Source organism: Malurus melanocephalus, unplaced genomic scaffold, assembly GCF_030028575.1.
Source record: "Malurus melanocephalus ecotype Western Australia unplaced genomic scaffold, MMel_1.1 scaffold_3, whole genome shotgun sequence".
Lineage (NCBI taxonomy): Eukaryota > Metazoa > Chordata > Aves > Passeriformes > Maluridae > Malurus > Malurus melanocephalus.
In genome coordinates this window covers 5,695,902-5,722,292 of record NW_026623235.1, presented here as the reverse complement: position 1 = coordinate 5,722,292, position 26,391 = coordinate 5,695,902, and the positions used below count along the sequence as shown (strand labels likewise).

Here is a 26,391-nt window from a genome sequence, read left to right as displayed (position 1 = left end):
GGCCCAACCCAATTCCTACACCTTGCCCAGGCCCAGGCTGCCCTCACCAGGAGGACTATTTCCAAAAGGCATCTTTTGTACCAAATAGCTCCTAAGAAAACAATCTTGATTATCAAAGCCCTTTCCAAGAAGCATTAAGAAGCTTGCCTTTGTTCCAGGGGATTAGGGGAGGATTAACACTAGCTTCAAGTGCTTAACAGTCAAACCACATACATTTCTTTGTGGTCCAAAATCAGCCTTGAGCGCTATCACAAAGATAAAGCTAGAGACATGCATTGGGACTTTTTAAATGAACAAATGGTGAAGAGGAAAAAACAGAAAAACATAGTTACACACACATTCTCAAGAAAATTCAGGATAGAATAAAGGAAGGTTTAAACACAAGGAGAAGGTTATTTGATTTCTGCCATCATCTAGGTCTGTATTTCTTTTTTACACTGACATCAGATTCATTGCAGTTATACTGCTAAAATGAATCCTCAGCCAGCATTACCTTACATAAATAATCCTGGTCCCATTTCTTTCAAGTTCTTGGTCAAAAATGTCTTTAGTCAAAGCAAACAGATAAGACCGCACATGCACAAGTGCCTTCACATACCCAGCACMCAAAGCTACAGGTTTCGATTGTGACTGGAGGAGACGCAGCACACACGATGCTCTCGTCCTTCCCCTTCTCCTCAGAGGGAAAGACTACACTAGAACACAGGATTCCCACTGCTGAAACTGCATCTCTGCAGGACTGCAGGTGTCCTGGGAAAAGATACTTCAATGACACTCGCTGGCCTTGAGCACTATGATGAGAGTGACATTTTAATGYTGTGCCCAAGAATAAAGCTACTGCATGAGAAGGATTCTGCACATGGTTTGACCTACACCACAGTTTATTTGTAAACATTTGTTACATGTGTCAATAATTTAATTGAACACAGACTTTGTACAATTCAATGTATAATATTAACAATGTCACACTAGAAGAGCACAACTGTATTCAGTTACAGTTGTACTTAAAACTTCCAAAATACAAACCATTTGAAACACTGAACAAGAAATTGAGGGAAAATTTGAGAACAATGAAGGAAAAGAAAAAAAGTGCATTAAGTCATGATCAAAAAAACTGAAAACAAATGTAACACACTTCTTAGTTGGCTCCTGAACATCCTTCTAGCTTCAAAACTACCTGGGTTGTGCCAGAGCACAAAGCCAAGCTGTCTTCTGCAAGTTAAAAATCGTGCTGAAACAGAAACTTAAAACAGCTTTACAATGTGTAATGCATATGGTTGTCCCCACAATCAATAAAACTACCTGAAGAAATTGATTTAATTTTTCTTTATTTGCAATACAATATAAAATAGATTCTTTTGGTATGAAGATCTTTGAGACCTGCTGGGTTTTTACACCATATTTAAAACAAACATCAYATAGTTTGAAGTCTCTTGGCCATCCCAAGCACTGGTGCTGTAGTAGTTTCAGGAATTTCAATAGACTTCTTTGGTTGCAATTTATTCAGTAAACTTCAGATATGCAGACTTGAAYATTTAAGCTCCTAAACTAGTGTTAAAGTCCCTAAATTAGAGTGTCTTGAGTTCTAAAAAACTGCAACACATCTGAAATTCTCACCATTAACTGTAAGATTTATGGGTATTAACCAATTCTGAGGAGCAGGCTACTTTTATTTAGAAACTTTACTTTAGACAACCTAATAACAAAGGATATCTTTCACTTAGCAACACTGAAGAATATGCAGTGAGAACAGTAAGTTTTCATCTACTTTCAAACTTCCATACAACTTGCACTATCATCACTTTACATACTAGTATGGATAGTGCATGGCAAAATTCAATATAATACAGAACACTAGCTCACCTACTGCAGCTCACAGTAGTGCTTAAAGTAACATCTATAGCCCTGAAGGTGTAAGCCATCACCTACTGCTTAATTCCTCTACAGTACTAGGTATTGGCTTAATCTGCATTTAACAGTTCTCACAGTAAAGGCTTTCTCAGCCATTTGGAGCAGATTGACATCCAATTCTTCTTTAACTTTGGAGGAAATAAGGCAACTTAAAAACCACTATGGAGAGTATGCACATCCACTACAAAAAAATCACCGTGGTGTAAATGATCAGCTTTATATGGATAATGTAACTGTGATATATGCAGAATTCTAAGTTCAGCTGTTGCTGGTAAAATTCCAGRACAAAACAGATGTAAGAAAGCAGCACTGAACAAACTGAAGTACTACACACTTCCAGTTTCTTAGAGCACATGACCTATGCTTACACTTCAGGAATGTACATAAAGCCAATGAAAAGGATGGAATCTTCACAGTTGTAAATTAAGTCACTGCATTATCCTATCATGGTACATTTGTCCTCGTCAAGCTTTTGACATGTTTTTTTCTGGCAGAACAGGATACAAACCCAAATGTTGCCATTTTTCTCCTTGCTGCTGTTCAGCACCATCTGTGCCACAGGTCCTTGATCCATTATGTATTGCAAGATAGTAATGACAGGATGATTAAGTCTCATTTTTAGTTATGACTATTTAAAACAAGGCAGTTCCATTAAGAAGGAAGATAGCAGAGAAGTCTTAACACACTACATTGCTCGTTCTCCTCACATGCTAAATGGGACAGACTTTTAAGCTGGCAAAAAGTTGTTAATACCTAAGATAAACAAAATAAAACCATGCTACATAAAGTCATCCCCTACAGAGCCAGTACACGATTTTAGATAAAACAGCTTACTGTTACTTTKCATCATGATCAACAGCTAATAGTTCAAGGAACACAGATTCACTGAAGTCTCTGCCTTCACATGCTCTGCTGTTACCTTCCTATGCTAACGACTGATGTGAAAAATCAAGAGCCCTGTTCTTTCAAACATTAATCAACAGGACAAAACTAGTTATCTATCTTAAACTCAATTTATGACAACAAGTTTGCCCACAGGAATCATCACCAGCCTCAAATYACAGCAAAAGACTCCCAGTGGGATCAAATCTCAGTCACTCCTGGTTTCATACCAAGAGGAAGATGAATCCATTATCATTAAAAACTCTGAGAACAGAGATAACCACCTCAGACCTTCCACAATTCCATACCTCCATCAAACTCTGACAGAGATGAAAGTGCACCACTCATCTTTGAAGTGGCCTTAGGTCATCAGCAGGACATCAAGCCTGCACTAACTCAGCCTCCTCCTTGCATTGTCCTGATTTGTCAAGGCCCCACCRTTAAGCTGAACTACAGAATTCAACAATCCTTAATGCCCCATTATTATCATGATACTTTTATTTAATCAGTTGGTATCACTGAGCTTTCAGAGGAAGAGCCAAATCTCTTACCTTTATACAGAAAGATTTTCAGTAATACAGTACAAAACTAAACAGAATTTATGTCTGAGTAACGAACATATAAAACTACTATTGCAATTTTGTGGTGACAGCATAGAAATTTAACAATCATCAGAAAGCCTAGAAAGGGCATGTTTAGTTATAAAAGAAAGATTGTCTCAAGATAAAAATAGTGCTGACAGCTAAAAAGCTCCCTGTTGCAGCAAGATATGCAGTAATGAGTAACAAGTTCTAGACAGTTTAAGTAATTCCCAATACTGCAACACAACACATTTTTGTAACACTACTTTTACATGGGTTATGCTGCAGCAGCAGTACACTTCTTAGTGGTTGGCACTAGGAATTAACTGTAATAGAAGAAAGGCATATAGTGATCAATGAACAAGAACCTCTGTKTGACCTGTTCCTTAGGTGTGGTTGAATAAAACTGAGGAAGGGGCCCATCCATTCCATTCAGATAATACACCTTCCTTGAACATGAGATTCTTGGCAGGAAGAGGAACACCCATATCTGCAGAAATYGGCTGCAAAAGTGAACTTGAAGAACCAGCATCATGGAGCTGATCCAGTGTTGAAATACCTTCCTAAGAGCAAAAGGAAGAAAATCATGTCTTAAAAACAAAGAATATGACAGGCTAATCTAATCTGCAAATACACTTTGAGTTAATGAAGTGCGTTACTATGATCCAATAAACACCAAATTATTATAGAAGTAAAAACAGAATAAATAATATTAAATAAGCATACAGATGCCTCAGCTGCATCTGTGCATGCATTATTTGGCTTCCAAGAAGCCTGAGACTTATAACTGATGATCTATAAAAAGATTAATGTAAATCTCTGAAAACTTCAGGACATCTATCAGACTGCTATTCATCCTGTACCGTGCTAAGATAGATAAATATATCTGGAGGCAATGACTTGACCATATGCTGAGGGATATTATTTTCCAGAAGTTTGGTTTTCTCATCTTAAAACTCACTTCAGCACTTTTTTTCTCTCCACAATCATCAGCTGGGAAAGTGTACCTCAGAGATAATATCTAACACATTARGACAGAAGTCACTTGAGACTGACAGTTGGTTTTGGGGCTTCAAATCTACTGAGAATCTCCAACATTCTCACCAGGAGACAGTTTCAGGATCATCCATAACACTGCCTGGTTAAGTAACCTGCAAATGTATTATCTTACTGAAAATACAGAGATTTAGAGAAAAGCATCACAAGAGAGTGCAGTTAAGCAGATTCTGTGTTACACATGGACACACCTTGCTTCCATGCAGACTTAGAGCACGCTGAAGATTTGACATTCCTCTTTGCTTACTACACAAGATCCCTATTCCTTACCTACACTCTTWAAAAAGCCTCCCAGAGTATGTAGTTTTACATATTTGTATGTACTGAACACAAAGTTCTAGAGGATCTTAGGRTAAGTACAAAAGTAACTGGCATGAAAGCCATGTTAATTTTTTTCTTCCTAAGGAAACACACTGACTTGAGAGGCAGATAAAATGAGAACCTGGTTTGTAGTAAATCTCTCCAACATATCCAAGAAGCCACCAAGTAACCAGCAGATAAATATCTCTTGTAACCAAGAGATATTTATCTCTTGTGTTACAACAAGAGGAGTAAAGGATAACTTTGCTGAGCAAATGCCATAAAAAACATGAAAATAATTAAGCATCAGAAGCAACCACAGAGTTGAAACAAATTTTAAGTGAGGCTAGAGAAGGGATAGAGGAATAGTTGCTTTGCCCTTCAAGTAGCACTTGAGTGCTTAATACAGTTACCATTTTTTAAAAAGTCAAATAAAACAAACCATGTATGTTTCCATACACAAAGAAAGGCAAYTAAGAGGGCAGAAAGGAATGACAGACCATATAGAATGATTAATATCTGGATTATTGCTCCTTACCTGGAATGAATGAACAAAATTAAGGACCTGAAGAGACAGCTTTCTACTGGAATGTAGGAGTTTTTGAAGGCTGTAAAAAAAAAAAAACAAAAGTAAAGAAGCTATGTTCAAGGTACACAATTTTTTCCTAGTAAAGTACCCCCACAGTAATCTGCTCACAAGTAACTCCAATAGTATCTAACATCATGTAAAAAAGTTAAACGTTTTCACACATATAGCCTGATAGTACTGTCATCACTGAAGAGGTGCTTGGTTCATCTGCTCTTGAGTCTAGTCAGGTAAAAGCTATTTTCCACTCCATTTACACTGAAAAAAGTGAAACTACTACAATTGAAAACTATTATTTTATATAAGATACTCATTCTTATCTAGGAGATTCTGGTAACATGACTTTTAAGAAGTATATTAATGACACACTGTTAAAAGCAGGTCAACTACTGTAAGAGCCTTAAACCTTATTTTCAAGCAGCCTTACTTTTGATTTCCAAAATCATGCCTTAGGGAAAAAAAGCCACAAAAAATAATCCACAAAAAACCCCAACAACCCCCCCCCAACAAAACAGAAGAAACAAACCCCAACATCTCATTGTTGAAAGAATAATCTTTTGTAAAGAAAAGCTGCAGTAAAAGCATTAGATAGCTGCATCATAAGCCGTGACTAAACTTAACAAGCATACCAACAGTAAAGAAAATTTCCAGAAGAGCTAAATGCATTTTACATCAAAGCACTACCAGTAAACTTTCCTCCCCCACTCCAGAAGAGTTATGAGGAGGAAAAAAAGCCTGTGTTGGCAAAGAAGGGAAAATGAGTAGGAAGTCACCCAAATTTACTTTTTTCCTGATCTGCTCATAGACAGTTTACAACAAAGAATCAATTTTTGCCTTACAGAAACTATAAAAAAGAGCCTAATCTTAATCTTACCCCAACTGAGGACTCATGAGTCAAAAACCAATTCCCTTACACATTAGAATTAGCTACTCTATGAACATAGCTCAGTTCTGCTTTATAGTTATTGAGTTGTAGGTATCTCTTTGCAGAAGCTCCAGACATAATACACACCATCTGTTAAACCTGCAGCCAATAAATTACAGCTTACCTTTCTTTTCTACATAATCCATGAGTGGCAATTTTTCTGCAGACCTTCTGATTCAATTCAGAGCTGAAAAGCGGAATGCCAAAGCATAATTCCAGGGGAACCCATTCCAGTTCAGTTGTGGGTACTACAGCAAAAAAAACATGAGATAACCACATTGTAAGAAAAAGAAAACTCATTCTGGGGTCAACAGTCTTGGAACTGAATCCACTACATAGTTCRTGCTTTTTAAAATCAGCTCATTTACTGAGCTGCTCAAATATTTAAAGAAATCTGAAGAGGAATTTAGCATTGGAAAATAATCAAAYAATGAATTCAGAGTCTTAAAAACGAGGTACTGTTTAGTACAAGCCATTTGTCATGTTTTTACCTTCAAGGCTTTGCTTGACTGCAGAATCCACTGAGGTTTCTTCTATTACCATCTCAAATGATTCTGTGCTCCCATTTACATCAGATCCTGATGCTAGTTCAGTCTCTCCTAAAGGCAAAGTAATTCTTACATCAAACATGCACATCTATATAAGTTTAGTTACCTTAGCCCAAGGTCTATAAAGCTGTAAAACTGGAAGAAGGGATAGGGAGAAAGAGGGGTGACTCATTTTGGGACTAGAATTACTTAGGGACTCTCAACACTTATAAAAGATTACATTCTGGCACAATTTATTTTTAATATTTGAAAGAGTATTTTTTTTCTTTACCGACTGTTCTAGTTCAGTGATTATTAATCTGTATTTGGTATTTCTGAGCTAGTCTCAAAGAATTAGGAAATAAGCCTACTGCAATAGATTTACACTCAAAGTAGGCTTCTATCTGTGCTGGATGCTATTTTTTGTAGCGTTACAAATCAAAGATTTTAATCCTTTGCTCAAGTGACTGTATCTGAAATTAAAAGGACACAGATAAAGACAATTATCAGTAACCAACCTCTTCCATCCGAAGCATCACTCAGCTTTCTGTTAGCATGTTGACTTGAAGGATTCAACATTGTGACATAGCCACAAAAATGCTGCAAGTCCACTTTGCTTCTCAGTATTTTTAAAGCTGTATGAATGCCCATGTTCATACGAGAGAAGTCTAATAGAAAAAAAAAAAAAACCAACAAACATATTCCAGCTTACTCTACAAGAGGCCTCTCCATAATCATATGGTTCCTCTCTAGGCCAGGGAAAGTTTTTTATTTGGACTTTCTCACTTATAATGCTCCATCTAAGCGATCACATTGTTAGATATGGGATAGCATTAAATGGTATTTTATAGTACAGTAATAGAGCCAAGCAGAAAGAAAAATACAAACAGAAGGCAATCTCTCCTACACAGACACATTCAGACAGAGATGGCAAGGTTCAGCTAGGAATCAGGTGTCCAGCTCTTTCAGTGCCAGTCTTTTAGAGCAAATTCAATGCAAGATACATGTTTCACATATGTGAAATTCTGAAGAATTAGAATACAGCATTAGAGATTAGGAAGGAATTTCGACACAGAGCTATTCATGTCAGAACTTGTGAGATTCTAAGTTCAGGGTTTCTTCCAACTTGATACTAGATGAAAAACCAGACATGTCAGAGAGAGCAAATAGTAACAAATTTTGAAACCAGTAAAAACTAAATTAGGAACTTAGTTTTATTTCTACTTGGCCCAGCCTTTTCCAAGTGGTAGCTTAAATAATTTTAGATTTTATATATCTGGAAATTCATACCTTTATGACAGCTCTCACTTGGAGAAGTTATGGCCTCAACTATGCAAWGTTTCTGTCCTACTCATGAAGGTGTATTGAGAACATGTTAATTCCCACCTTTCAAAATCAGTTGAGCTAGGCAGATTWTGAAGGAATAGATTTTGCCAGCAAAGCTTTTCCTGGGGAAAAAGCCTCCATAGTAGGCTTCCGGTGATAATAATCAAGTTAAGTTGGTCCAGTCTTGGTCTCACTCGTCTTACAGTTAAGAAATGCTCAATATAATATATGGAAGAATTATTTATGCAGTTAATAAATACACTAGTTAATAAGCAAATATACACAAAGAAAGATTTGGAGGTATTTGTGGAAGTTACRTCTTTACATCTGTGTTAGGAGAGGAGAGAGGCCAAAAAACACATTCTAATTAGGCCAAAGAAGATAGAAAGGGGAAGATGATATCTCTAAGCTCAGAACAGACTTTTCAACCACTTACAACTTTCAATTTTTTCATATGACTCATAAAATCAGTTTGTTTTAAAAGGATAATTGCAGTTTTTGCACAATATGATATGCAGCAGATGTGTAATGTAATGTAGAAAYTACATTGAAGATGATCAGTTACCTCCCTGTTGCTCAGCTTCATCAAAAGGGAAAGGTATGTGCATTGTTTCTCCCATTCCATGTATGCCATGCCCCTGAACATCAAGAAATTAAATTAGGAACAGAAAAAATACTCATCAGCTTAGCTCAGTCCTACATGTGCTCCCTTTTAAGAAGTACCAGCCAAGCTGATGAAAGCAACAAATGAAGGTATTTATGCATTAAAGGTCTTGATTAGCTGAAATAATTAAAATGCCCCACCTTTCCCATTAAAATGCAGGTGGTAAACACAGTGACGTTAAGTTTCACTGAAGAGGAGCCATTTTTCTCTCCAATTACTGGCTACAKAAGTATTTTCTAAAGGCTGAGCACTTTTGGAGCAAAAGGGAGTCTTCACCCCTACATGCAAAATATTTTTCAGCAGTCACAGGCTGCTTACAAGTTGGCTTTTGAGAACGTGTAATTTTATRTTTGCAACAATATTAAACATCTATTTATTTAAATGATTAATTCTGAGAGTTCAGTTGAACCAAGGATTGATGAGGAAGCCATTTTACTTCTCCCAAATACAGAAATTTAACCTATTCTGCTGTTYGTGATAAACAGCATGTTGTTCATACTTTTTTGTAACAGCTAAATACCAAGCAGTCTGAAAAGGTGCATTTCTTGAATAACAGTTCATAATACCAGTTACCTTATGTTACTGCTCTATAAGAAGATTGTGGGTCCTTCACTTTCTTTCCAGTTTACCATCTTCCCTACTTTTAGCTACCAAAACTCATTATGCTTGCCCATAATAAATAACACAYACATAATGTGAACTCAGTCCAAACTCCGTGTCTTAACCACTACTGAATCACACCAGCACTGCCTAAAGAAGTTAAACATATTTTTCAGCTCTTGGCAAAAAGTGCAGCTCTTCTACATTGTTAATATCCTCTACCACACAACAGCCTAACTCAGAAAATTATACAGGTTTTCATCATTTATACAGAGCACTCTGTACCTGAATTAGAACAGCAGAATGTGTTAAAGCATCATTCAACATCGTGAGCACATTCGAAGTAGGAACTACTCCTGGGTCGTGACCCCAAGATGTTATTAGTAGGCGATCATAACCCTGTAAGAGAAAAATTAACAGTGTTTGTAGTGGTAATAAATTATCTAAGCACATGAAGTAAAATACTACAGTTAGGTATTAGCATATTGTTACAACCAGGAAGTTATCACAGGTAACTGCAGCTCTACAGTGATGTACTTGGTATCAAGGATCAATCACTCATTTTCATACCCCTGGTAAAGATGAAAATTTGCCAGCCTCGAAGTTAGGATGCTATTCTGGACAGCAAATACCTGTCACCAAGGCCTGTAAGAGCTATGTGGCCATTGCAGCAGCCTACTAGCAAATACAAGTTGAATGTAATCCCACGTGAATTTAAAAGGAAAATACAAGAGGGATAAACTAACACTATCAGCAGAGAATGAAGATCAATCAATCCCAAAATGCCTGTCAAGGGCAGAGTGGGGAACAGGAAGACAAGAACACTAATTAATTTCCTAGTTGCTCAGTTTTCAAGACTGAATTCTACTACATCTCCTTAAGATTTCTAGAAACATCTTCATAGTTCCCTAAGAAAATAACATCACAAAATAGCAGCAGGAGAGCAGCAGCACTCATAATCACATAGAGGAAAAAAAGTCCAGATTGGAAAGYCATTTAGTTCAAGAAAATCTGCCCTATTAGCACACTGAGACTGATCCAGTATTGAAGTTTTCCAAGGCTACCACACTAAATGCGTTTTTACTAATAGAAGTGTCTAATTCATACATGTACTGGTGGTTTAAAYTAATGAGGTTAGAGGAATGGAATCTATAAATCCTAGAGCTAGAGAGGACTGCTGATGTTGGTACACCAAAGAATGCACTCCCTCTCTGAATGTCTCCATACTGTTCTAATATATTTAGCTCCCCAAGTATCTAAAAAATGAAAAAAAAAAAGAGATCAAAAGTGTAGAGGCCTCTCTGCAATTATAAACTTTAACAATAATATCTTACAAATTCCACTGTGAGCAGCAAGGCCTAAACACTGTTAAATACCCATGGCATTTAACAATGGGCCATGCCCACTTCAAATCAAAGTCAATAAATACAAAGATTTTTGGTTCAGGCAAGTTTAGAAGTTATCATGGCCACTTCCACCCACATTTGTCTAGTATACAGAATACCCAGAAGAGCTCCTATGTGGTACATTTGTCTTTAAAGCATCTCAGAGACACAATGGGAGAAGGTAGCATCTGAAAATTTTCAGGCAGAAGTTGATCACCTGTGCTGTTTAAGGGGAGTCCTTGCCAAAGTACTGTAAGAATGCAAAAAAGTTAGGTGGATTCAAGGCTAGAAGGAATTGCGGAAATCAATTCATTAGTGCAGAGCCAACAATTTGAGTCACAATCTCTGTCTACAGAGAATCACATGCAGCTCAGGAAGTTCCAGACCTGAACATGTGGGAGAGTGGAAAGGTCTTACAAGGAAGTGTAACATCATGTGCTGCTGCTGCTTCCAGACAGTGCTACAAGTCAGGCTACAGGGCTAGAAAGACCTTTTTTCCAACCTAGCACAGCCTTTATTAAATTATTCTGCTATTTAAATTGCAGGAAGAATTATAGAAAATAACTTCAAAGTCTCCATCACAGATTTGRATCACTGGAAGTGATCATGGTAGCCATCATCTAAACCAGGCAAAATTATTGTAGAAGTGACGGCTCTTGCACAATACTAAAAAAAAAAAAAATACTAGGTCTCCATCTTCTCACACAGCTCTTCTACATATTTGYAACATGCTCTAGGGATGGGCTAACAAACCTAAACTCTTAAGACTGCAGTACCACATTTTACACTAAACTTGAAAGGGGTAGCATCAAATATATTGAAGTCACATTCTGACAGAGAGAGAGACATAAGTCACATTCCTTTTTCAGAACCTTGAAAGACAACAGACCAAGATGCTACACACCAAGATGCTAAAACTTGCCTCTAGAAAACATCATCTATAATGCATTGTACCTCTGACTTCAACTGTTATCCCTAAATAGCATACAGCGTATCTTTGAAACAGCTGGAGAAGGAAGGGAGAATAAATCCATGAGCAGGCTACCTGAAAAACATCYGGGAGTTTTCGAAGACGTGTTCCTTTAGAGAGCAACAGGGAGGGTGGTCCTTGTCCAGTTATATGATATATATACAGTTTGAACCAAACTGAACTGACTTCTGGTATTGCAGGCCCAATATGCTGAAGAGAGATTATTCAAGTTATTCACAAATAACTCCATATTGCAACCATCATACATACAGATTTAAGAAGAAACACTTTTAAAGAAATATAAATCCAGATTTTCAGCATTGAAGTACAAATGTACTACTCTCTACTGATTATATTCTAGGTACTCAGTCTAGTGTCAGAAGACTCTTCACAGAAAGGTGATAGTTACGTATTTTCTATCAATCTAAATTCAAGAACAAAATATCTGTCACTGACTGTCACTCAAACAAAAAATTGTTAATAAATTAAACAAACTTAATCTACTAAATACTCACATTTTTCCTCAACTAAACATTTACATGCCATAAATTTTGTCACTTTAAAAGGAACATCTAACAAATGCATTCAAAAAGCTATTAAGAAGATATACTACTAGGGAAGGGAGGGGAATCCCTCAGTATTTTCTCACCTGGGGTGTACAGCTRCTAATAGGTCGAATTTCATTGGTGAGTGGTGCCATGGAAACCAGCAAGGTGTAATTTTTGTTGAGAACTCTGCTACAGGTAGCTGGATCCAAACCAAGCAAGCTCTCACATCGTAACAGGTCCAAGGGGAACCCTATGTTCAAAATACAAGATTCTTAAATTATCATTTAAAATGGACATACAAACACAGAATATTATTTCAGATTTTCCATTCTCTGCTAAGCCATGAATAAAGTATTTTCCACAATAAAGTTTTAAACAACTGGGGTGAATTATAATAAATCTGTACAAAATTTTAGTAATTCTAGATATACAGGGTTGTCTGACCCTGAGCTAGTTCCTCACCAACTAGCTGAACCCAGGAAATAAACACAGTGATACTGAGGAAGTTAACCAAGTTTTAAAAAAAAAAAACAAACTATCTCCATTAGAATACATTCCTTTTCATGACTTGAAAAATGTTTCTTTGACAGAACAGCTGTGAATAAGGGATGACCCCTCTATATGGCTTTCAGGAGTACATGATTTGAAACAACGTCTTTCTCAAGCTCAGCTTGTCTTGGCTTCAAGATCTGGATCTTAAGTGCAAGCCTTGGCAACCGAATGTGCCATTCAACAAGTAAACCCAGTAACATAGGCTCAAAGAATGATGGAAAATATTTCAAAATATTTTTAAACAAGTAGGTTACTGACTGCTTTCTACAACAGTACCAAGGGCAGAAAGCGAAGTCCATGACAAATACTAAATCAACTTAGAAGGATTTCCAGAGGTGCTCAYAGTACCATTATTTGGCTGATCAGGCTGTACAGCTTGTGCTCCCAGGTCTTTGTTGTGCCGTAAAAACAGTATTGTGTTTCTCAGTGTAAGGGCATGATCAAAGTATCGCTGTGCTTCCCCTTCCCCTGTGCTTTGAACCTAAAAAAAAAACCAAAATAAATGCATACAAGCGTCAGGCTATTTATATAAGCATCAATTATACCAAAAGAAAGATGAACAAATCAGTATTCTAAAACTTTGTAATTGAGTAATAACCCTGCAGATTATATCCAAAGGTGATCTACAGCAACTATTAAATGGAAAGCAAGTCCTGGCCATGTTAGTGGAATGGTCAAAAAGTACACAAAGACAATATCTACCAGAACCATCATTCACTCTTTAGGTATAAGGATTGAAGGKTATGAAATGATACAGCACTACTCCTACATAATTCTATAGCTGTCCTTCTAGATTCRTCTTTAAAAGGTGAAGTTGGCCCCTTTAACACTTCAAGTGCTGAAAAACCATTTTGTCAAACATGTAACAATTTACCTTTTCCAGCTCCACCAAGAAGCTGTCAAGACTCTCATCTGACAGTTTCCCAACTTCAAACATAGTGACTGCATGACTTTTCAAGTTCTGGAACAACAAAACAAAAATGTCTTCTTTGACATGGAAAGAGCATGGAAAGTTTTATTAAGCAAAACTACTACTTAAAAAGAAGAGAAGGTTTTTTAAATATTTATTTTAAAAATAAAGCTGTATTATATTGATGTCAAAGTAATTTAAAGCTMTACATATTTATTCTTGGTATAATACACCAAACAATTTGGACATACTGGTGAGAGATTTCCCATCATTAAAAAGGCAGTGAGAGTAGAATCAAACAGGAAGGCAATGCGCTTCGTGTGTCCACTAGACAGGTTCAGGCTGCTCACACTGGCTGTTTCAGCTAACAGAAAACAAAAAGGAAGTAGATGATTACATTTATTTTATTTAAAAATAGTATCATCAAGTTTAATCAAATCTAATAACAGAGAAAAAAAAAGTTAGTTATCACCATACCAAGTAAAACAAAATTCTGTTATTACTAAACTACTAATTAGCTTAATTCAGATGTTGGTATCTTTGTGTCAATTTGTATCTACCATACAGATCAGTCTCATCTTSAGAAGAAGAGTTATTTAGCTAAAGACTCTTAAACGAAGAAGTAGACACCACCTCCCCCACTGAACAGTCCATATGACAAAAGGATCTATATAATCTGTGTTTCAATTGTTTCTAGGCCTCTTTACAGCCTATGCCACTCTATAAATAAAAAATAATTGATCCTAATGTATTAAAATTTACTGTTAGTGCTAACCTGGATCATCTTGACTGTTGGTATCTGTATCTGTGGCTGATGACCCAGCTTCCTGTATAGGACTTCTGTTTTCCCCACTGTCCCATGAAAGCAGCATCTTTTGAGGATCCAAAGTACTCCTATTAATGTGAATTAAAATCCACATCTATCGGTCACTGTAGCACCAGAGAAATATCTCTGCCTTCCAGTGTTAGTTGTCCATCCACAGGCATATCCAACCCACATCTTTCAATATGTCTAAGCCCTAAATTAGTCACACTTACTATCCCTCAGGGTCCTGCTTTAGCTTCAGCAGAAAGGCTTACTGGGGGTTTGAAAATAACAGATTGCGAAAGAGATCTGAAAAATCAAACCACCAAGTTTGAAGAATACAATGGAAAAAATCGAATCCCCTTTGTTTTCACAGTCTGCAAAAGCATTAAAGAAAACAGGCATAGCAGTAATTTTAAGTGGCTWAGCAGATAGTGAACTAAAAGCACCTGACAATTCTTAATTAATGCAACTTGACATTTCAAGTTGGAGAACTCTGTTGATTGGTATTAACAGCACTTTCCTGGGAAGTGATACAGATGCACACATATCTGAGAGTATCATTGACAGAACTGCAACGATACCTGAGAGCAAACAAGCAAACTTTATGCACATGTTCACTGCCAGCAGTGCTAAGAGCCACAGACTCTGCAAAAGCACACTGATAGCTGTTATTTCTGACCCCAGAAGTTTAAAACAAATGCATCCTCATCTCCTGGAAAATGAGCAACTAGGTACCTAAAGGTAAAAAAGCCAGTACTAAGTAACAGCACCAAATGAAGTACTCTTAACTTACAGACTAAATTGCCATTCCTCATCCTCAGATTAACATGCAAATCAAGCATTCTTATCATTATTCACATTAGAATGCCAAGGGAGATCTGTTATTACAGAAGTCAAACAAAGCAACCCATAGCTTTACAAGCAGATTTTGGTTCCAAGTTTCCCTTCAATGAGAAAATAAGCCAAAGAAAGAGTAAAGACACTTACTTCAGTCTGTTTACTGAAGGAACATTTTTCCATGATGGATGAAGATTATCCAGGTTTATTACTTGGCCTTTTTTATGAGCAAAGCCTAACCGACAGTACATGGACACGGCATTCTGCAGGAACATACACACACACACGGAGTCAAGAACTGCTGTATGAAACCAAGGTTGCAAGACAGTGAACTTTCTGCATCCAGTCACACAAATGCATTGTACACACATACCTTTACTAAAGATAAGTCAATCTCTAACACATTTGCCAGCTAAAAAAAAGAAAAAAACCAGAGACAAGTCAGCAATACAGTATTAACAGTGCAGGTAATTCACTATTCATGGGCTTTGGCATATTTTTGTTGGTCTTATTTCTAAAACCAGCTTGTACTGGTAGAAGCAATTTTGTCTGCATCGAACATGATGAAAAAAGAGCATGAAATTTCATAATTGTCCCACTTGAAAGCATGCAAAAGAAATACGAGACTATCTTCCACTTTGTAATTTCTAGGCTAACCATGTGTATTATTTTAGGTTAGTCATGTATGTCAGAAGACACGCAAAGAAGAAAAGAAAACAAATTCTGCATATATTCAGTGGGTATTTTTCAGATATTGATTCACCAAGTTTTGAGAAGACCTTATGAAAGCATATTTCTCATGCTCAAACTATGCTTATGCAAAAGCTACATTCCTACTTGAAGCCAACACCCTGCATGCTTTCACTGCCAAAGAAAAATTACTTGAACTTTTTTATTTCACCTTAGCAAAAGAGACTTTGTTCCAGTTCTAACTCATATAAAATCTACTTTAGTTATCTCTCTATAAATTCATTCCAGCTAATGGAATTGTTTCCCTCAACTGAAGGTACTCCCTCAAGCTTGAAGCACTATAAAAGCTACAGGCTGGCAGTATGTCTAAACAAAATCACTTTGTATCAATGAGTATCTCTAAGTATTTTGAGCAGCGTGCTTTGGCCCATTTTCAAGCATTCCTGTCTCCCTGACACAGGTTAAATAGTACTTACCTCTGCCACATTAGTATGCTCATCTATTGAAACAAATATCTTGTACAGGAGTGTTTCAAAGTAATCACCTTGCACTCTGTTCATCACAAAACCTTCGAGTGGGGGCACTGAAATAAGAATTACTTTCAAAATTACAATCTGGWAACTTATTTTATTGAACCGACACTGTACTAAAACAGAAAAATAACTTTACACTTTAGCCTTCTTGGTATCTGCAATTCTAAGGATTTCCCAGACACAAAGAATAAAAAAACTGAAGAAAGCATATGAGGTATTTAAAATTCCCCCACTCCTTAAGAAAGCAATGCTTGTCATGTTTTCTTATAGAAACTAAAGCCACTCTACCTTGCATCACAGCCTTGCACTGTCCAGCTCATTTCCAGTGTCCAGCCCATAAAATGATTTTGTAATGTGGATAGATTAAATCACAACTGTGATTGGAACAGGACACAAAAACCCCACACCACCCACATACTCCAGAACTGAGAGTCCCAAAGCAATTATCTAAGCAGTAAGTCTCTTGTCTGTAGAGAACTTTCACTTAAAYGATTTCTATTACAGTAATGCCAGGTACTTTTGCATGACCAGGTTCCAAAAAATTCATGCCTTTGCAGATCAAACCAAATTCCAAAACCCCTGAGACCTATCGCAGCATAACAAGCTGTTCAAAGGACAGCCCACAGCTAGTTTAAGCTCCTACACAGTCCCCAGACACAGTCCRTGACTAATTGAAGTGACAATACCCATGAAGAATAGAAATGGTATCTATTAAAACCTTACATCTGTCTGGAAAGAAGTCAAAACCTATSTATTTTTGGTAAGGTAACTACAATTCTCTATGCTACTCTTCCTTTTCATTACAAACCTATAGGAGGGTACTTATTAATTCATGCCATGACTCCCATAAAAGAATCTCATCTTACCTAAATATGTGTTTAATATAACCTAAAAATTCAAGTTGAAATAAACCCTATATACAATAAAAAAAAAGAGTTGTAAACATTTAGTCAAGAAAATGTTTCATGGCTCAAATGTTTTGTTTGAGCATGCACACATACACAGGCATGCAGCTTCCAGGACAGAGAACTACAAGACAACTGAAATGAAACTGAGAAAACACAGATATAATAACATGAAATATTTCCTTACCTGCTATACAGCTGTCATCAGATATTGGTACATCAAGGTAAATAAATCCTTTGTTATACAAACCTTTATAAAAGAAAGGACACAATTTCAAAAAAAAAAAAAATAGCATTTTCCAAAGTACTGAAGATATAAAGCAGACTTCCCCATCAGCCAATTCAGATGTTAAAGTAATTTKTCCTAATAGCTCCACAGTAGAGTATTTCTTTGCGATGCACAGATCAATAAACCACACCTACTACCAAGCAGGTAGCACCCTAAACCAGAGCTCCTCACTGACAGCCTGATGCAGCACACTTGGAACTCTACAAGTACTTTCAAGACAGCACAGCAAAATGACCAAAGAGTAAAGAAGCTCCATTTAAAAAATGAGCAGATCTCTGCCTAAATATTAACTTAAGTTTTCACCATCTCCACTCTACTGTAAAGAAGTGGGGTTTTTATCCTGAATTGSCTTTGTCAGCTTTGGCTACTCAGGCCACTCACACACTTGGTAGCAAGGATACAAACTAAATCACATCAGTTCAGGTGGTCCTCACAYGTCCTTGCCACACATCTTCACAGAAAGTGTTTTTTATACAACTGCTATAGTTAATTCTGGTGCATTTCAGCATAAGACATCAGCAAAGCTGCAGCAGATACACACAGATATTGTGTACAAGGACAACAATATGGTAAACATTTCAACTGCACTTTCCCTGCTTGAAACTGATTTGAGCACTAAGCACCTCAACTGTTCTGTAGAGAAGATGAGCTGGTAAGACATTTTTAAGAAAGGTGGAAAAAAATTACAGTATGGTTATCTTTAGAGTCTAAGTTTTGTAACAGCTATCACAGAATTATAGAATATGCTGAGTTGGAAGGGACTTATCAAGATTATGGAGTCTAACTCCTGGCGCTGCACAGAATATCCCAAGAATCACACTATGTGCCTGAAAGSATTGTTTAAATGCTTCTTGAATATTAGGTATACTTTAATGGCAAGGCATAAAGCTGAACTGCATAGCATAAATAAGCTGTGCAGTTTCATAATAACACATTTATTATTGTTACAATAACAAATCCATAGTCTGTGGTTCCTTTGGTGTTAACCAAGATCAATCCATCTATGCCAAAATCATTTGGCTGGTGGTGAAGTTACCAACAGCCCTCAGGTGAAGTGCTACTAAACACCCAAARTGGAACTATCAGGATGTTTCATACGCACACAGTGGTGTGTGCCTACACATCTATAGTGTATCTAGTTAAATTACAACCCTCAATCAGATCTTAAATAAAATGCCTGCATTAACTCACTTGGATTCATRCTGATACAATCACTGTTCAGCATTGGCAGTAACATAGTCAGCTTTGCAAAACAATGTGTATCAACAAATCAGCTCTAATGGATCAGGAGGAAATTATAAATCACCAGGATCAGGAAATTATAAATGCTAAGTGTGTTTTACACTCTCTCCTTCAGATTCAGCTCTTATAATTGACACATCCTCACCTATACACCTGAAATATATCGGTGGCATTGTCGTTTGGACTAAACAGTCCTATTCACCCATAAAACACAATCCTTCTTGCAGTCCCTTTGCATTAATTGTCTACATATTCTTTTTCCATACATTAGATCCTTCTAAACCTACTAAACCTGAGCTGTAACACTCTCCACAAACAACACCAGGCCATTTATAAAGAAAGATTATGTGCTGGTTTTGGAATACAAATTTTATTAAGCCTTATSCTGTTTCAGATCCCCTCCAGAGCATGAATTTCACCTACCTCACTCTTTTAAAATGTTTTGTTCTGCTCAGTAACAGGCAATTAAATTCTGCCTCAATTACTTACAAGCAGTGCTTGTAGTAAGCCAAGCCCTTACAGACAGACTTTTCAAGGAGGATTTTGTCAGTCAATTTTTATTCCCTATTATTTATTCSCTATTATTAGATTTGTCTATACCTATTACTTGTTACAGTGAAATAGGAAGCCATATGAATATMATTTTTCAGTAACAGCTGCAGACTTCTGTGAAACAAGGCAGCTTCATTTTATTGTATTAAAATAGTAGAAAAACCTAAAAAACTCTCCTYCTTTGAAAAGCAAGGAGTGCACTTTAAATTACTCAGGATTACCAATTCTACCATTTTAATTTTAGTTTCTCTTATCCTCATCTACATTCTCTTCCCCCACAATCTTTAGTGACCGTTTCTAATTAAAGAAATTATTGACTCAAACAGTAACAGAGCAATAGCAGAGCTGCCAATTGTTCACCATTAAGCCRTTTACAAGATCTAGACTGCAATCGGTACAAGGTTTTGAGTATTTTCCTCCAACTCTTCTTCATGCCTCAGCTGTCTAAATCCTCTTTTATTCCTACTTTCTAGACACTACTATCAGAATTTACTAAGCAAGATCTAAAAGCAGWAATATTCATTAAAAACTTACTGTGAACCACATTGAAGTCCAATGAACCAGCAAGCTGAGGACCTGAATCAATTATCTTATCTATAGCAGACTTCTCTGATGTAGTACAAATCTAGGTAAAAAACAAGCTTATTAATCTTTTGTAGAAATGAGTCTATGCAACTTATTTAATATCATTCAATAATCCACAAACACTTCAGCCTCAAATCAGTCATAAGTAATAAAACAGTACAGGGAGTAACCCACATTCCTAACCAAAATATTTGCACTGAAGAATTCACTGCAGCTCCTGTTAAAGTCTTTAAATTGTTTTGCTTGTACCCACACAAAATTATGCATGGTCTAAGAAAGAAAATTTAATTGCACAAGAATTTGGCAAGTGAAGTCCACAGTATAATAGGTTTGCTTTCGAAAACTTCCAAACTGAGTCTTCAGCYATACAACTGGAATCATTCTAGAAAGAGGCCCATTACAATATCATAGTAATTGACTTCATGTTAACTACCCTGTCTTGGTGGGATGTCAGAATACGAGTAGCCTAAGATATTTCAAAAAAGACACCCCATCATTGCTATAAATATATCCTAATCTAAACAAAAAACTTATAGAGAAGAAAATAAATCCAGATCAAATGACTGTCAAAAAAAACGCCTGTGAGAAATGAAAGCAGAGTAAGGGTGAAACATTAAGTCATCTCAGAAGCTTTTTATGTGATAACAATGAAAACCTAAGCAGACASAAAGAACAAAAACAATGAAAATATGTATCCAATCCACTGCCATTGTGATACTAATTACAGTGAAGTTGAAGATTCAGTCAAAACTGACCTGTCAGTGCTTAAATAYGAAATTTAAGAAAACATATTTTGTTGCTGGTTCCTTACAAATCATAGGGTCACACACATTAGTTACCACAGACTGGTTGATGCAAAACCACCTCTACACTGTACATAGTGCAGAAAGCACAAAGGGGAGAGAGGGCAGAATATGTCAAAGAAAACATCAGAATTTCCATTAATTCCAATCTCTGTTTCCATAAGAGCTGCTGCACATCTGTACCATAATCTTTGTGCATTTCACACAAAAGACAGCCCCTGTTTTAGGGAYTGTCAGTATTCAACCAGATTTAGAGATGCAATCCATACTACACTACCTTRATGTCGTCCTCAGTGATGTAACCAGCCTGCACAACCCACCACGCTTCTATAGCGATCTCCACGGGCTTCATGGGTAACAGATCATGGGCAGTTTTCCTTCTGAAAAATTTCTGCAGTGGTACAGTCCATTTRAGATGGTAATAAAGATGCACAGACAACATGCACAGATATTCACTCATCTTTCTAAAAACTGATCTGTACAAACATCCATTTTTAAGCATACTATATACACAGGCTAGAGAGACATATACTATTAGCATTGTCATTTAGCAAAAGTTCCTCTCCTCTCTCAGATATATGGACATAGGAAGGAAAAAAAAATTCCATCTGATATTGTTAAATCTTCCCATAAGCTCATCCATATTGTAGGTGTTGCTGATTAAAATCCACACTATTCCATCACATTAGGATSAAGTCCAAATTTAAACTACTTGTGACATTTCCTAATGCGAACAGGTAAGAGAGCACAGGGATAGAAATAGGCTATTTTAAAGAAGCTCAGTGATTTCAAAAAACACATTTTAGGAAYATATTTTATTTACTTTAAGGGACAAAGCACAACATTCTCAATAAACACAGTGCTAAAAAAAACCCAGCGAATGTCAGTTCAAGAAAGAAAAACTGGAGGATACTGTTTATTTATGGACCTAAACAGCTTATCTTTGACTGCACAGCCATTATTTTTTGGTTCACTATCAGTTGCATATTTTGGTAAGACCAGTTTCAGTTAAAAGACTATGAAGCTACTGCAAGAGCACTTCTAAGGTCCCTAAAGAAAGCACTGAACTGTTGCAAACTAAGGGTCCTGCTTCTTTTAACAGTCATCACAATGTGTTCCACATGTGCTGTTCACATTCAAGGATTTCTGTGCAGGCTCATTAGCACTGTCTTGGAGAAAAACATTCACACTGCAAGAATTTACACCTAGATRGATGACTGCTCCACAATAAACTATGATCTTAACTGCACACACAGAAACATGGAAAAATTTTTTCAGAACCAGTATCATTATTCCATGCTTATAAGTGGCCAGGAGACATTAGTTATCTGGGGTCATAAGGTACAGCTACAAAAACATAAGATTAAGAAAAATTAAAAAGTAGCAATAAATATCTTTTCCTTTACTACACTTTGATTTTAAACCAAAAAGCTCTTTATTARCTTGAGGAAACACAGTATAATTAACAATACACCATATCACACTCAATTAGGCACACTACTAAACTGACCAGGGCCAGGAAATGATCCCATTCTCCATTTCCTATGAAATAATATGGGGGAGAGGGAGGGAAGGGTAAAGGAAAGGGAAGGAAAATGAATAACAAACTTACTTTTGAAGACCTACATTGGTTCATTAGATCAATATACTGGTTTCTTCCTATGCCAAGAAGTCTAAGACCTGAAAAATAAGTAAGGTTTTATTTCTCTTAAGACAGGTTTAAGATGAAGATATATTAAACATCTTTCAAGGAATCAGACCTACTTCTGAAATAACTTTCTTAATTACTCTTATCCAAAATAAAAGGACAGTTATAGGAGCTAAATTCATTCCATAGTCCATCCCCATTCATTCTCTGTGTATAGGTTAAGGGGAAAAAAAAGAAACCCCCTATCACTCAAGTCACAGGGCAGCAGGGAATAATCCACCCCCTTTCYTCCTACACTCAAATCAACAACTTCAGACTAATAGCTTTTCGTTTAGGTCGTTTTTCTTTCCCCTAACAACACCCATGCCATACACTGGATTAGAACTCTCAGAATTAGACACAAAAGGCCACTCAATCTTCTAAGGAAGATGCTTAAGATATACTTGAGTTAAACTGAATCAAAATTTAATTCTATAATCTCTAGCTTTCAACCATTAAAAAACCACGAACACAGAGTAGAAAATTACTTATCAGTTTAAAGCCGTATTCTGTCTCAGCTTTAACTCCAACTTTCTAGTTCAACACTAACATTTATGAAAGAATGTAATTAAAGAAATTTAAATCAATTATRCTGCAGTCACTAATTTGCATCTATGCTAAGATAACAGAATTGTTGGGGGAGAGCAGAAATMAAACAAAAACAGGAAAACATTTTCTTTCTTCATACTCCTGACTAACACTAGATTTCCAACGAGCAAGATGATGCTGAGGAAAGTTCTTCATCATCTGTTTCCCTGCTGTGAAAATTGCACAGAGGCAAACTAGTAGTTAACTGATAAAATCCTTCTAAAACCAAAACCAACTGTTTTCAAAACCTGTAGGCTACTCCTCACTTGACTACACAATATCCTTAAAAAGAACTTTATGAAAGTACATCAAAGGCAAGGAATTAAGTGTTAACTACAGATAACTTTCCAGTGGCAGGTTTGATTAATAACCTCCCTGTGCCATCAGGTTACATCAGAAGTCTRTAAGACTTCTCAGTATTGATCTTACTCCATTCTACCCCACCAGGTTCAAGGTTTCTGTCTTCCTGAGCTCCCCATCCTATGCCCAGAATGGTGTAATAGATAAAATATCTGACACATCCAGAGTATCATAAAATACCACGTCCTCTTCCTGTCTTTTCTGGTACATCATCCCCAATCCACATTCACAGGAGTGTCTGCAGCCTCTCAGTGTCCTGCTGAGTCTTCTTCCCAACACATGCCAAAAAAAGCACACTAGGAAAGGATCAGCAGCTCAGTTTGCTGACGTACCCCAGCTGGAAGTGCAGGCAAACAGGAATGCACAACAAGAAAGGACAGAGGCAAGGTTTTGTACCATGTCTGTCTGTACTCAAACCAGCCCAACTCCAGTCCTGCCTGTACAGAAAGAACTCTATATGAAGAGCACACACTCCTTAATATCACTATTTAAATACTTTTACACCTTCATTCATATGCTCATATTCAAGCAAACAGATGCCTCAAATCCATTTTCAAAAGCTCCTTACTTCTAACTCACTGAAAGCAATAACACAACTAAGTAATACTTACAGTCAGCAGCAGTGAAGTTGGGTAAAGAATCATAGCTTTTTTCACTGTTCATTATATCCTTAAAAAGAAAATAAAACTTTTAAGTTGCAAGAAGAAAGTCATTGTGTCAGAGAAGTGGGTCCAAAATTCTGCCTGTCCTTTTAACTTTAAGAATGAAATGAAATTTAAACAGATTTATTTAAGTCAGTTACCAAACTCAACAATTATTTGATTAATCATTACACAGCAAGYTAAATACATAAAAAATGAGACTCCTGTTTAATGTAATCTTTGCAAATAAAAATGATAATTGAAAGACTAATAAACAAAATCCTGCATCTCTTATCACAAAAAGAAACCAGCACACAGAATTGCTRACAATAATAACTGAATAAACAAACAACTAATCCATTATGTCTGCAACCACTATACACAAAATAAAATAAAAACACTTCAAATATCCAATGAAAATAAAAGAAGGTTGCCAGTGCTGACAGAAAACAGAACCATCTTTGTTCTCATAAAAAMAGAGCTGCTTCAGGCCTCTCAAAAAGTTTCCAATATGGTTAAAATGAGGTATTTATTTTACAGTTTGAAGTGAAGACTGACAAATCTCAAACATCAAAAGAGAAAGAGTGAGTGCCATCCCAGCTCCACATGACAAAAGTCCAGCTCTTGAAAGGCTAATGAAGCAGAATGGAAAATACTGCAGGTAAAAGCATTTCTCTAGGAACTTTCCATACCGTTTCCTAACTTCTTAGCAGACATGCACAAAAACAAACTATCTGCCACTGCCTTGCATGCACTACTGTCATTACCAACATCACAACACAAGAAAACAACCATCTCCCACCAYAGTTCTGCACTCACCTCCATTATGCCTGTGTAATAGGAAAAYGGTGTTACCCTCAGACCTTTTACCATGATGTCAGACAAATGGTACGGGTACAGCATGAGATGATCTCGACTGTATTTTAACAGATCTTCATAATATTTACGTTCGTCTTTCTTGACATGCTTAACTACAAGGGGAGAAAAAGTTACAAGGTTCTATGATGTTCAACTTTTTTAAAAAGTGTTACAACAAARGATTAAAAATAGCATAATGGCAATTGACAGAATGCAAAATAAAGTAGTGCTGTAAGGAATTCAGCATCCAAGGATTTCTACATAAGATACAAGTASACTTAAAGGAGCAGATTTATCTAAAAGATTACCAGGAAGTGGCCCATTGACCCAAAATTCATGCAGGCTGTAGAATTATTATCTGCTTTGGAAAGACAAATGGATTGAGTCAACATAAACTAAATTGAAAGTCTGCAAACAAGTCATAGCCAAGAGCTCCTGTAAGTCAGGGCAACTGTCTGCATTGCACCTAGTGACAGGTTGGACTAGTCAAATCCTCCCTTAATACCTTAATTTCTTGGAACATGGCAGCAGAACTACTAGGAATTCAGTTCCACCTGACAACTCAGCAACCTTCAAGAGTGCTTTGCTAGGTAAGTTGCCAAATGTACTCAAAAGTCAAGATTTTTTATTATCTTTTATTATTTAGAAGTATTTCTTTTCAAGGAATGAAGGACCTTTGAACTGGACTTGTTCWTGCAGTTTTACAGAAAAAACAAGCATCCACACTCAAGAACGGGCTAGCAATCAAAAGTTACTTTGCTTCTTTACTCACCTAAGTTATTCCGGTATCGCAACTGATTGCGGATGCTGTAGAGTACGACCTGCCTTTCATATTCCCTCTGSGAGTTTCCAAGACCCTTGAAAACATAAAGGCCCTTTAACTGACATGCACAACCACCCCTGTTAGTTAAAACACTGCAAAGCGTCTTATGAGGAAACATATGCAGGCAGCTGTCATTGCTCAGGGAGTCCCCCAGTTCAACAGTGACARTACCTTTAATCTCCCTATGAGCTCRAAAATACCTTTAAATAGGTCTYTACACAGGACGCAGATTTAAACAATCATTTTTTTAACTTTTTTCCCTAGTACTACTCTGATAACATGGGAGTATCTGACTTTCAAATCAAAGACATGATGCATCAAACATTTACCAAGCTTTCAGTGCCATTCAGCCTTGAGAAATTACCCAGAATTAGTGCAGCATAAACCAAGCATGGTGAATGATGTGAAGCTTGAACTGCTGCACCTAACAAATTCTTAACACCCAAAAAAAAAAAAAAAAAAAAAAA

The 26,391-nt window shown here is 36.6% G+C and overlaps 1 protein-coding gene across 1 annotated transcript in view; it reads right to left on the bottom strand.

Moving 5' to 3' along the window:
• Positions 1-839: 839 nt before the first annotated feature.
• The window catches only part of FAM91A1 (family with sequence similarity 91 member A1), a 27,089-nt gene continuing 1,537 nt past the window's right edge, over positions 840-26,391 (bottom strand). The window contains exons 2-24 of the mRNA XM_057368319.1: positions 25,874-25,958; positions 25,063-25,214; positions 24,214-24,271; positions 22,580-22,647; positions 21,245-21,358; positions 20,114-20,204; positions 17,684-17,746; positions 16,535-16,641; positions 15,742-15,780; positions 15,519-15,631; positions 14,499-14,617; positions 13,975-14,087; positions 13,688-13,774; positions 13,162-13,294; positions 12,363-12,511; positions 11,789-11,923; positions 9,644-9,757; positions 8,660-8,732; positions 7,287-7,436; positions 6,733-6,840; positions 6,366-6,489; positions 5,269-5,338; positions 840-3,937 (exon numbers count right to left, since the gene is read on the bottom strand). Coding sequence (XP_057224302.1) covers positions 3,761-3,937; positions 5,269-5,338; positions 6,366-6,489; positions 6,733-6,840; positions 7,287-7,436; positions 8,660-8,732; positions 9,644-9,757; positions 11,789-11,923; positions 12,363-12,511; positions 13,162-13,294; positions 13,688-13,774; positions 13,975-14,087; positions 14,499-14,617; positions 15,519-15,631; positions 15,742-15,780; positions 16,535-16,641; positions 17,684-17,746; positions 20,114-20,204; positions 21,245-21,358; positions 22,580-22,647; positions 24,214-24,271; positions 25,063-25,214; positions 25,874-25,958 — 2,442 coding nt within the window. The 3' untranslated portion in view covers positions 840-3,760. The remainder of the gene's footprint in view (positions 3,938-5,268; positions 5,339-6,365; positions 6,490-6,732; positions 6,841-7,286; positions 7,437-8,659; positions 8,733-9,643; positions 9,758-11,788; positions 11,924-12,362; positions 12,512-13,161; positions 13,295-13,687; positions 13,775-13,974; positions 14,088-14,498; positions 14,618-15,518; positions 15,632-15,741; positions 15,781-16,534; positions 16,642-17,683; positions 17,747-20,113; positions 20,205-21,244; positions 21,359-22,579; positions 22,648-24,213; positions 24,272-25,062; positions 25,215-25,873; positions 25,959-26,391) is intronic.